General features: G+C 33.2%; 2 protein-coding genes across 3 annotated transcripts; one reads left to right on the top strand and one right to left on the bottom strand.

The window, feature by feature from the left end:
* Nucleotides 1-275: 275 nt before the first annotated feature.
* On the bottom strand, nucleotides 276-3,707 carry LOC136275717 (uncharacterized). 2 transcript variants are annotated; one of them, XM_066085530.1, is made up of 7 exons: nucleotides 3,603-3,707; nucleotides 2,408-2,566; nucleotides 1,936-2,114; nucleotides 1,467-1,621; nucleotides 1,074-1,130; nucleotides 913-971; nucleotides 276-399 (listed from the first exon to the last, which is right to left on the bottom strand). In XM_066085530.1, the coding sequence occupies exons 2-5, from the start codon at nucleotides 2,538-2,540 to the stop codon at nucleotides 1,124-1,126; spliced, it is 474 nt and encodes a 157-aa protein (XP_065941602.1). In that variant the 5' UTR covers nucleotides 2,541-2,566; nucleotides 3,603-3,707; the 3' UTR covers nucleotides 276-399; nucleotides 913-971; nucleotides 1,074-1,123. The 2 variants fall into 2 exon arrangements, with proteins under 2 accessions (XP_065941602.1, XP_065941603.1); XM_066085531.1 differs by lacking the exon at nucleotides 3,603-3,707 and adding an exon at nucleotides 2,790-2,863.
* Nucleotides 3,708-4,919: 1,212 nt separating this feature from the next.
* Nucleotides 4,920-9,539, top strand: LOC105347323 (uncharacterized). Its single transcript, XM_020074930.3, has 3 exons — nucleotides 4,920-5,078; nucleotides 5,214-7,278; nucleotides 7,513-9,539. Exons 2-3 carry the CDS (start codon nucleotides 5,236-5,238, stop codon nucleotides 9,172-9,174), a joined length of 3,705 nt encoding a protein of 1,234 aa, XP_019930489.3. The 5' UTR covers nucleotides 4,920-5,078; nucleotides 5,214-5,235; the 3' UTR covers nucleotides 9,175-9,539.
* Nucleotides 9,540-13,469: the final 3,930 nt, after the last annotated feature.

Genomic DNA, 13,469 nt, shown 5'->3' with positions numbered 1-13,469 from the left:
ATTATTCAAATTTCATATTACATCATTTCTATATACATGTCAAACTACTTACTGCTTCTTCGTCTGTTGTATCAGCATCACTAAAAGGAAAAATAAAATACCCAATACTAATTGAATTTTAAGACAATGTTCTATCAATCACCTGAAATGGGATTTGTTCAGATCCTTGTGTGTAGCGACAATAAAAAAACAGGAGAGGATCTGATTTTATTCAGATTGGAAAGGTTTTTAATTTCTTTAAATGTCTGTTGATGATGTCATTATTCATTTATTACCTTTTCTCCCGATCACCCTCTTCATCATCGTCAGGAGCTGACCTTTTCTTTGCCCTTTTGACCCCTGCTTTGACTGGTTCCTGCTCTGCATGTGATGTTCCAGCAAGGGAGTCACCGTTTGCAACTAAAAATCAAAGAACTAAAAGTACTCACTGCACAATACACAAACTAATATAAAGCTGTATATTTTTTTAAAAAATACTAATACAGCCTAAATATGCACATGAAATCTGGTCTCATAGAGCTGACTTATCTACATATCTAATGAATATATGAAGTACAAGTAATAAGCATATAATGTAAAATTTAGATATGGTAATGAATTTTACAAGGAGCAGTGTTGTTTGTGTAGTTTATCTCACTTGCTTTATTTTGGTCTTTATTGAAACTAAATTGTTTCAACAAAATTTTAATAAATTTTTCTATTGTCATCAATATAGCCATTTAGGCTCCATAAAGTTTTTAAAGCAATTTATCACACACAAAAAGAATGCAATCATTTCAACTTCTCTTATCGAGATGGATAAAGGTATCATAAATAAATCACTTATTCTTCTTTTAAAAGAAGACACATAAGATTAATGAAACATGTGTATCTACTGACTTTGACCAGTATGTATGTGTTACAATGACACACTCACAGTTACTTTTAAGCTGCCTGATTTTCTCCTTCTTGCTGTTCAGGACATCAACAAACTGAAATTTACATTAAATCTTTTAAAACAATCAAAATCTAAACATTTGTCAATCTTTTGAAGTAATTAATTCTATGATCTAATGAAACATATGATTCAATACCTTTGAGTATAACTCCTTCTCTAGCTCTTCTTTTGCAACAACACATTTTTCTAATCGCTGTAAAAGATGAATACTATGATCTTGATTGTTCAAACAACTAAAAGGTAACTCAATGCAATGGAATATCCATGTCATCAAAACACACAACAGAGCAAGCTACCATGTACCTATATATCAGCTTCATATCTGAAAACAATCCTTTCCATACATGTATTAGCAGGAGCTTACACTAAGAGAAGTTCAATCAACCAAACTGTTTGTTTAAAAATACAAACATAGCATTAAGTAATGTTAAGTAAACTGATCTCCTGGTACTTCCTATTGGTACAGTAGCATTTAATTAGTAAGACTTAATTAATTTTAAAGCTGGCAACTAGACTTTTTCCAGCATACCTTGAGAGCATTAGCCCTTTCTTGGGAGATCCTGTCTGAACTGCAGAGAGCCTTTCCTTCATCTCTTGATTTCTGTCTATGCAGTGATCAAGGATTTCACACATTGATTTAGAAGGGTCTCGGGCTGGCTTCACAGCACAACTCCCCAGCATATACTGCAAAAGAGAATCAGGGAATGACAACTATAAGAATGGATAACTTTATGACCTCTATTGTCAGTGGTACAAACAGGTAGTTTATAGTTATTGAATTAAACTTGTCAAAGCAGTCATATTTTCAAAAGGCAGTTTTTTTGGACTAGACACTTGCAAAATCTGTCAAATTATGGACAGAAAATCAAATTAAATGGGAATTATTAAACCACTTTTTCTGCACTTTCCATGTAACTTACATTCAATTAATATCAATGATTCTTTCATAAAAGTATACATAAATATGAATAAAAAAAAATATAAAAAATGCAAATTACAGTAATGTCTTCATCTGGAGCATAACGCCACTGAAACTCTGTCCTTTGTGAGTTGAGTTTGTACTCATATGACAAGCCAGAGGAATATTCACATGTTAAAGCATCCTTTGTCTTCTTCAGCAAGGATTCATAATCCAATTTTAGAGTTTTTCTCATGTTCTCAATGTCATCTTCATCAACTGAAATTGTCCATACAAAAGTCATGCAGTATAGCTTAATATTTTTTACTTGCAAACGATAAAAAATCCACAACTTCCTCTCTCTATTTCTATTCTGAGAAAATTAATAAATTATTTTCTGTAAACGCTTTCGATTTTCATTATACATGTAAAGGAACAATGGTCCAACTTTTTTACATTAACTTCTTCATTCCTATATTTACACTGTATCATAAAGGTTTTATTTTCATTTCTATCCTGTATACATTTGCTTTACCAGTAGTAAAAGTCCCGATAAATAGCCTTATTCTTACATTTTCCTTTCCAGACTTTGCTGCCGTCAGAAATAGACAGTAGGAATTCATCTGTATCTTCATTTTTGTAATTCACAAGTAGATATGCTGTACCCCCTGTAGATAGCTGAATCCTGTTAAACCATGTGGTCATGTTTCCACCTCACTTTATTTCTTCAGCTGTAATAGAAAAAAAAATTACGTTTGATCAGTTTATTCCCACTTAGCCAACATTTTGTAATTCTTATTTCCCACCTACCCAGAATTTTGAGTTCTTAGTAGGCTATAATCTGGGTTTTTTTTTTGTTTTTTTTACATGTAAATGTATTTGTTATCAATTACCTGGGAATGGCTTTAATTACTTAGAAGAATAATTTGATGAAAATATCAAAAGTATACATACCAGTACATTGATAAGCAGGAAAATGGTAAAAATGGACATTTAAGATAAATCTAATTTATAGTACACTTTGGTAGAAAGGTTCAGATCAGGAAAACAACTTAGGAAACAGAAATAGCAGCAGAAATTCAAAATGTGATATGCATGTGTTTTCATCTTTTCTCTATTTGGAAGACGAAGTACTTGGGACATCTCGCACAATTTTTTAACGTCATCATCCGGGGTATACTTTCATGTCTTTTGCAATGCAAAATCCCTGTAGACTTTCTATTTTTAGCTGTGTATTGAAACCTGATGCGCTAGTGGGGGAGTTTCAAAACAGATAATCGTGACATTTTTCGTTCTCGTGAATGGATCAATGTATAATTCTTTCAGCACACAGGTATTTATAGTTATTGAGACATTACAAAAAAGTGTGGAAGCAGAAACTTGGGACAGGGTATAATTACATTAAAATTATAATTTCTTCCATCTGAATTTCAAAAAAAAAAATCTATACTGTATCAATTCTTCCATGTCTTCAGTACTGTTAAATTATTTCACCCCCACCCCCCAAACACACACTTTATCTGAACACGGGCTGTAGCTTACCTGTAATAAAAATCTTTTGTTCACCACCTACACCTATTACTATTTAGTAGCCAACTCAACTCTACCTGTATTTATTTTACCCGTATTTTTTCAAAATTTTGGCGAGTGGGATGACATTATCTATTTCAGTATTTGCGATGATTAGATCCAACAGAAAAATGCAGAATGCTAAACAAAAATAAATCATTCATTTATGGAAACTTGCTATAAACTGAGTAACATTACCTGTAACTATAAACTGCAATGTATATTAATGTTTCCTGTGTTTGTTTAGACGCACGTAAAATGAAAGTACAAAGTGGGACTCGGTAAAAGTAGTTCTCTAAAAAATCCGAGTGCTGTGCCGTGAAATTCATTATTGTTATTTTACTAACCTATAATAGAGATTAAGATTATTTTATTATGTGTATTTTTTACTGATAGAATTTTATTAAAAGTTCTTAAGGTAATTACCCCCTTTAATTAATTAATTTAATGCTGTTGTGGGGTTTTTTTCAAGCTGTGTGCGAGGAATTTCAAAGAAATGTAAATGAAATCAAATTTTAGTGTTGTAGAATAAAAAAAGATCTAATTAATTACACGAGTTAATAAAAACATTAAAGATCACATTTCATTGTGACAATGCAATCTTTATTATTACCCTCCTCCAAAAAAATAAAACTATAACAACGCAGAGGAGAAACTACAATATATAATACAAGAAACTAAAAGTATTTTTCCTACTGAGTCGAGTTGGAGCCATGGGCCAGATTTTAAAAGTGCTAGCGGTGTATATCATGGATCGACTGTGAAATATCTTTGAGTTTAAATTTGCACAAAACATAAAATAATAACGAGTTAATGGGTTAAATTTTTATTACAAAAAATATAAATAATATAATGAGGTATAATAAATAATAAAATGAGGTATAATAAATAATATAATGAGGTATAATAAATACATGTATATGTTAACAAACCCTAAGAAGGCTGTATGGTCGTCACATTTTTTAAACGATAATGATATCCTTAACATGTAAAAGGAGCTTTCTGAATAAAGATTTTAAAGCTGAAATATTTACATTTTCAACCGTCTCTGTCTGTGATAACATTACGAATCAATTTTGAACCCTTGAACCCAATAACTTCATAATACGTGAGTGACACAAAATGGGTTTGTCTTATAGCATATATATATATATATATATATATATATATATATATATATATATATATATATATATATATATATATATATATATATAACCGGATTTGACCACGCCCCGACCGAAATTATCACCTCACAATACTCAAAGAATGATTCCATATTCTTTAATTAAATCAGTGTAATTTTTCGTTATGAAATATTAGACGATAGCTAAAAAAAAATTTTTCAATAGTGCTGACAGTTAATGATATATATACATTTGTAGGTTGACCACTGATCCTTCTTCATATAAAATTGAAAATGCATTGCATTTCCTCTATACATGTTTATTTTAAATTAAAGTTTGATGTCGTCATTTGCAGATTTTATCTCTTAAACATGCTTGCAAATCTAACAAAGAAGACCACAACAAAGGAACCTCTGGTATATAGTTTTGTCAGATTAAATACAAAGCAACCCGGAGCTTTAATTCATTTTGCAAAAAATGATCGAGCATTCAACAGTCAAAAACAAAAGGACACGAATGGAATTAGCCTTGTTTTTATCTTAGTGCAGTAAGTAATATAGATGTATTTCAACTTAATAGATCTTGTGCTTTTGTGATTGGCTGTGATATATACATGTAAATATATTTTCGACCAGTTTCACATTATTTCTGTTATTCAGATTCTAAAATTCATCATTTACAGCGCTATAAAGGAAATGCCATAGATGGATTTCAGACCATTTCTTCTCTTATTGATGAGTCCGGTGGTGTTCGGACAAACACCGGACCTTACTACTGCTTTCCAGCAGTACGTCGATGCTTGCTCGCCCAATCGTATGTGTACAACAAGTTCCAGAGTCCATCCACCACTGAAATATAACATCACCCTTCCCAGCGTTTGTCCACTTTGCGATTGTGATGAGAGATGTATTTTGAGAGGAACGTGTTGTCCGGATCTACTTTTTTCTCGAAAAGCAGTTCCTAGCTGTGTGGATGTGACCATTATTGGAGATGACAAAAGAAAATTTTATATGGTCCCAGCATGTAGAGAGAAAGACTCTTGTACTGACACTTCCGTCGAAGTCAGATTAAAAAATGTACCCGTGAGTTCCATTGCGACTAGTTATTCGTATGAAACCAAGGCCCTCGCTGAAAAATACGAAAACGGTGCAACTTTATTGGAGTGGGGAGTTGAGTTTGTATGTAATAGTTCGGTGGATTTTAACTTTATTTCAAAATATTCAAGACTTATAGAATCTGTTCAGAGAGAAAATTGCAGTATAAGATATAGTCCAAGTGATATGATGAAAGTTCAGGAATGTAGCACCACAGTTAACACCATCAGTCGCTGCAACATGACCGGGTTGTGGGTAAATTACGACCCTGGCATAGACTGGGCATGCTCAAATTATTACCAGCACTCTGGACTCTTCGAGAACATCTTCTGTCGACTTTGTAATCCTTCAAATGCCTCAGTAGGGAATGATAAATCTTTAATATCAGTTTGTAACCACACTGGGCTTTGGCAAAGCTTCGACAAGGAAGTTGAAGACGGCTGTTTATCAAGTTCACGATCACACGTGTCATACCCTTTTAAAAATGTCTTTTGTTGGATATGCAACACTGGCTCAAAAACAACGCCATATAAAGAGATGAACGGATACATTTCAGAAATTCTTGAAGAGCACGGATATCGTTATCAGTTCAACATGACTAGCTTTTCAAAGGAGTATGTATCGAAACTTAAACAAATGGCAATAACAAAAACATCAGGGAGTTACCCCAATATGATTTGGAGAAATGGCCAATGGATAAATAAATCTAGCCTTGTTGCGCAATATCAGGCTGTGACAGGCAAAAGCACATGTGATAAAACGATTGTTACGAATTGTGTTTGCGATCCATCGTGTTTTGAGGACGATTCTAAAGATTGTTGCATAGATTTCCTTCTAGATTTCAACATGGATTTTCCGGTATTCAAACATTCACAGACCAATCCAAAACAGAGTTCCCTGACAATTTCGTCATGTAACATTAACAATACGTTTACTGATGAATGCCTTAACCCTTCTGATGACTTCATGGGAATATTTCCTGTGACCGATTTGTCAGAAAATCTACATTATAGAAATATCTATTGTTACCTCTGCAACACAAACAATCTTTCGAACTTCAATTCGATTTTACCATGGAATATGACCATAAAGAGTCCAGAATTATTAGATATCCAATTTTACACTTCAGTCATGGATGTACTGGATTTTGTATCCCGTAAAGAACACGAGATTATTCTTGCTCCCCATATTACCCCTTGGCAAAAAAGACAAAAATTGGGACCAGACAGGAGCGCCTGTAACAAAACTGGTATTTGGAAGACTTATGATTCTGATGTGTCGTGGGCTTGCAACTCACTTCATCTTCCAAATGAAATTTATCGCGATAAATTTTGTGAAATATGTAATCCTTACAGAGATGTCCCGAGCATAAGGAAAGCATGCAATATCACAAAAGTCTGGGACCTCTTGGATTATAATATAAAAACTGCTTGTTCCGTTTTCCCAGAAGTGACCACCACCTTTCCCTATAAGAACCAGTTTTGTAAATACTGTAATTCTAACTCGTCGACTTACTTGGTCTCAACTACCCAAAGTCCAAAGGAGAGCGAGACGAACAGTGAGTTAAACACAGCGTCTCTTCGCGACATCTTTGGAGTGTTTCGGGGGAAAGAGGAGACCACATGCAGTCATCTTCACTTTAAAACTCAAGCGGTATACCTTATGATTTATACATCTATTAGATTTATCATAAAGTCAAATCTTCCATTAGATTATTGCATGCAACACAACGTAATGGTAGTGTTATTACAATGTAAAATACTCAATTTTTTGTCTTATAAATCATCTAAATTATTCTTAGAAAGTGTAAATAATACGTAAAAAACTGTTCACATATACTAGTACATTTGTAATTACATTTATATTGTATTATTTTTATTTTTCTAGGGAGATTGTCGGAAACTAAGTTGCTATCCTGGAAAAATTCTTACTAAAGAGGGTTGCATTCCGTTACTTCCCGTTACAAAAAATTTAAACTATTCGATTCACTTCAGTTTAGGCTTAGCCAACAATATTTCAATTACAAAGAATGCCATGGAGATTCTAGTTGAAGAAGTAACATCAGTCATAAAGTCCATTTTAAATGTTACAAACGTGAAATTTCTTTCAAAAGTAAAACTATTTACTTCAAATCACAACTTTACATTAACGATTGGGACCAATTTCTTTGTTGAAGATATGATTCCGAGGTTAAAATCGGAAATATTGCTCATGTCTCTTCGAAAAAATCCGAAAAAATTCTTGCAGATCAAAAATGTGCATTTCTTGGAGCCCAACTTAACAAACTTTGTTTATGAGCAAAACACTTCGACTATAGAGATTGGAACACCAATGATTTCTACTCAAAATGAAACAATATATCGTCACGTGATAATTTCCTCTCTGATCACGTGTAAGCAAGTTGAACTATTTAAAGATGAAATAAAAATCCTTGATATCAAAACAAAGAGGATTAGAATTCTCAATTCCAGGGCCGAATTAGATGAAAGCGAATATTACGTGACGGAAAACGGGGCCTATGCTGTTTGTGTGGATGTTTACTGCGCCGATTCTAGTTGTTCAGAGGTCCCAACATCAGAATCCGACATTGAGAAGGCACTGCGTATCTTCACGATTGTATGCACAGTTCCGTCACTACTTTGCCTCATAGCCACCTTTATCCACTACTGTCTCTTCAAGAGACTAAGGACGACACCCGGAATCCACTTCATGTCCTTGACAGTTTCTCTCTTTTTCTCACAATTTTTCTTTCAGTTCTTCCTTCGTAAAAATTTCCAAAATGACTCCAGTTGTCAGGCTATGGGCATGATCATTCACTTTTGGTGGCTTGCAACGTTCTGTTGCTATGCGTTGAACGGATATCTGATGTTTATGACTTTCAGGGCCAATGTTGATTTTCACTCCTCAGATCAGAGGATCAGCAAAAGATACTTCATTTTCTCATATGGTGTTCCACTTGTTGTGGTTTTTCTCACGTTCGTTCTCAATTTGCTGTCTTCGGGAGATATCGGTTATGGTACAGATTCCGTTTGCTTCCTCAACAACACTGTGTCTCTGATTGTTTCCTTTTTGTTGGTTATTGGAATAGTCTGCGTTTGCAACATTGCTTTCTTTATCTTCGTCGTTTACAAACTCTTTAAATACAAAAAACAACAACAGTCACTGGGTATTAACAAAAACGACATGAACATGATATCCATTTTCTTCAAACTGTTTTTCATTTCCGGTCTGTCTTGGATCTTTTTTATAATTGATGCAATCATTCCTGAACTGACAGTTTTCTCGTTCTTTGTTACATTTGTAAACTGTCTACAAGGCGTCCTTGTGTTTTTGCTCGAAGTCTGCAAGAAGAAATCCAGGGAAATGTATAAGGATTTCAAGAACTACAGAAAACAAGGCCGGCCTCGCCAGTTGTTTTCATCCAGTAAGCAGAGTGTGTTGAGAGAAGCATCCAGGCGAGCCTCGCGGTCCGGAAGTGACGGGTCCGTGAATCCCGTCTTCTCAAGCATCGAGGAAGACGTCGGTACAACCACCAGCTCAATAATGTAAAGACGCTCATATTTAAAAGAATTGTCATGAAAAGCGGATATCAGAATTACCTCAAACTTGAGTTATTAACATGTATGTTATATTAAAGACCCAAATCGTCACGAGGAGAGCTATTCCTTTAACTTTTCTCAGATAAAAAGACCATATAAAAGAGCACATGTGACTACCTCATTAATAAATTCCCTTATAAAACCTATGTTGTTCTTCATTTTGTCGAGTTTGATTTTAAAATACCGAATCTTTTTAAACCACTCCGATTTCTTCAAGGTCCAGTGTATGGAATGAACTTTGATTTAATATTTTTAATTTTAATAATGAATAACGATAGTCATTATCGTATTATACTATACTTCATTGTATATAGTTTAACTTATAACAACTTTGTTAATTTTTTATTTCATAAAATTGTTCATTGCAAATGAAATCAATTGTAACTTGTTATATATGTTGAATCAATAAAAGTTTTTGTGGTTTTATCTCTATAAAATTTATTTACATGCATAAAAATATTGTTATGTAATCAACACACAGCTATTTATTTTGCACTCCTGTGAACTAAAATCTTACGAGTTCGAACATCTCAATGAGATCTATTTTCTATACCATCGTATAATGTGTATATGCATTGAGAGAGAGAGAGAGAGAGAGAGAGAGAGAGAGAGAGAAGGGGGCTTCCTTCAACAGTTTAACCTAAAAACAATTAACTTCATACATTTTCGTTGTCTGATGATTCAACTTGGAACACCATAATTTAAAATTACACAGTCCAAATCCTCGATAAAATAAAGTATTTATTGTGTGTTGTAGCAGATTATGTCTTAGATCTTGGGATTCAAACTACTTGATAATTTAAAAAACAAGAGGCCCATGGGCCACATCACTCACCTGAGCAACAGTAGACATAATATAATCAGCTTTACTGATTCATCTGCAAAAAATCTGGACAATGTAGAAAAAGATGCTTGTATGAAAGGATTTTCGAATTTTTCTCCAGATATTCTACACTATAATTATCTACACTACCTGAGGATGCTTTCTCATAAGTTTCAGCTTTCCTTGCCCTTTGGTTTTGAGATTTTTTTTTAAAAAATTCTATTTCTACTCCTATGTAAAATATTACACCTTATTGTCGCCCAACCATACTCCTGGGGATCATGATTAGAACAAACTTGAATCTAAACTACCTTAGGATGCTTTCATACAAGCTTCAGTTTTCCTGGACTATTGTTTTTTAAGAAGATTTTAAAGGTTTTGCTCTATATATTCAATTTACGTAAGACATAGAGGCCGGCGTTGCAGTTCTCTAGAAGGAGAGGTTTCAGCAGAATCTTTGATATTGTTTACTGTTTTATTTACGGGACCGACCAAAACTAGAACTGTCCTAATGGGACTAATACCCCCGCTAAGCATTTCAAATGGGACAAATAATTGAATTGAATAATAAAGGTTTGGAACACATACCAAAAAAAATTTCTAGAATTGTAAAAAAAAAAAAAAAATTAGTTATAATAACAAAGAAAAATTAAAATCAAAATTGTCAGAATTTCACTGTAAATACATATCTATAACAGTCATACATTTACAAATGTATGTATTTGATGATATATTTTTTTAATTTAATTGATTTAAAGAAAAACCAACAAAATGACAATAACCCCTCCCTATGCAGTGAATAGAAATACCAGTAGCCAAGCAATGCTCTTCTGTTGATAAAACTTTCAATATTTTTCTAATAAGAGTCTTGACAGATGCAATTAGTTGTTTCAAATTTTCCTCACTTTCTCCTATGGCACAGTGGAACTCCATATCAGAAAATTGATCCCATAGGACTATGATTTTCTTTGATGAACTTGTTAAATTCAATAAACTCCCAAAACATTACCATAATTACCATACTATGTAAAAATATGTAAAAAAAGAAAATTTAATATTACAAACAATTTTAAAATTGCCAAAACACTACAATCATATCAGTAATTTTGAATTTCATTTAAATTAATGCCCATTAGGGTCACTTCATCAATTTACTTGACAAATAAATTTAAACAACCTCTAAAAATAGTTTAACTTCTTAAATTAATCATTATATTATTTATTTCCTTATAATGATAGACCTTTTGGTTTACATGAAACAGTTTTAAAATAGCCCCAAAACCATCACCCACTTTACAGATTATCAATTTCCCCTAAACACATGCTCCATCTGAACCATGGCTCAGATAATGGCTCCCTTGGGACAAATGAATTCAGCCACACTTGTCTTTGATGTTCTTATTAGCTCCTAAGAATTTATCATTGACAAACAAAAACTTTGCATTGTCAGTTGATAGAATACTTATAAAAAATAATTTTTTTTTTATTAATTAAGACATAAAGACAAAAAACTTCATCTGGATGTATTTATATAAATATATTTTAGAGTGTTTTCTATTAATTAATTAATAAAATCTGTAAGGATTACCTCCCTTACTTTTCAACATTAGTGTACAATATATAGAACAAGGAAAATGAAAACTGTCATAAAATCATTAAATCTTGTCTGATCTTTAAAAAAATTGCAGGTGCACATCTTCAGATGGTGTTCAACATATGTACAAATTTTCAAACTGTTCCATGCAGTAATAAAAAATTCTATAGGGGGGACAAAGTTGCGTCTACAGACAGACGGACAGACGGAAAGACGGACGGACAGACAGACGGACAGGGTGAAACCAATATACCCCCCTAAACTTCGTTTGCGGGGGTATAACTACTGCGGGTGGACCATATGAAACATTATTCCATAAAGTCAGATATATGGTTGGGGAGCATAGTCTAAGAATAAAGACTTCAAACCAGGTTTAGAACAGCGTCTGAAACAGTGGTTTCAGAACCCAAAAACTGATTAAGGAATTCGAAAAGTTAGGAAATTGGTTAGAAAAAAGCGCCGTGTTTGATTCAATTTAATCAATAATATTTAATCATAATTTGATACAATCATTACAAACGTAGGTAATGTTAAGGAAAAGTCTGGTCAGTGGTTTGAACCATCAAAACACTTTACAATTGATAATATATGGGTATAGTCCACTAATGCATTTTCCATAGGCGGTAATGTTAACGTTAGGGTTCATAGCTTCGGCCCTAATTTTTCGTTCAGCAACGAGGGACCTCTTGAATGAAAGCTCATCAAATTGTCTCTTTCCTGTTAAAATTTCGTGGTTTGAAGTCAGATTCGTTTTCCGGCAAAATGCGTCTGTATTGAAAAACTCTGAAAATGAAAGTAAAAGTAGGGAATTCCACAGTATTGGAAAGGGTGTAAATCAAACAATTTTCTTTTCAAATGATAATTCAATTTCGACACTTGTTTTTAAAATTACAAATCCTCTTTTCTGACATTTGTCAAGCATTCTGATTTAAAATGTCCCAATATATGTATATACACTTTGTAAGTATAGGAACTATTTTGTTTTAGGGCATTACTTTGTTGTCCTACTGATTCTAAAAAAAGTTAGAGGGATATACCCATATGATAAATTATCATAACTTTTGGCGGAAGCGTATTTTTGTTTTATTTTATTATTATTTCGTATCATAATAACGGCCAAAAGTTTGTACAACTCTTACTTATTTTTTTTTTTCAGTGTTACATGAATTTATATTTGTATATAGTAAATACGTACATGTAGTTCGTAAATTAATTCTCATCATTTTTTACCAAAACGATACATGTGAAGATGTCTATCAAAACGGTTCTAAGGTATATGATGGACTTTACCCCTTTGGGCAGAAATCTGGAATTAGGGTGATGAATAGGTGTGCTGGACCGAGTGCATGTACTTTTTCATTGTAATAAATACAATGATTCACAGTGTACATGAATACGTATACACACACAATGATTTTTACATGGACATTTAATAAACTACTTTAGTTACTTATTTACTCTGATGGGATAGCTAAATGTGAAATGCTACCTCAACTACCTAGCTCTCTGAGTGTAGCTAAGGTTTTGTTCGATCGGAAAATAATTTTTAAGACCAGGCAGGTAGCATCGTTTGAAAGGTGGACAGGGAAGGACAGAAAGACCAAAAATCTAGCAATATCAACCCAAAAAAATCGACAACCTTCAAAATCCTTATCCATTTTATGATTTAGGAGGAGGGGGGGGGGTGTTAAAATCAAGCGAAAACAAAAACCCATCTCAAATCTTTAATTCCTCTTTCGTAGCCGCTGATGGGGGTGGGTTGGGGTGCAGACTTATCTTGCACTTCTATTATATTGTTATACTTGCCGTGCTTCCAATGGTGTAGGAG

The sequence above is a fragment of the Magallana gigas genome, chromosome 5, assembly GCF_963853765.1.
Source record: "Magallana gigas chromosome 5, xbMagGiga1.1, whole genome shotgun sequence".
Taxonomy (NCBI): Eukaryota; Metazoa; Mollusca; class Bivalvia; order Ostreida; family Ostreidae; genus Magallana; species Magallana gigas.
The sequence above is the reverse complement of the archived record's forward strand: the minus strand, read 5'-3'. Positions and strand labels throughout refer to the sequence as shown.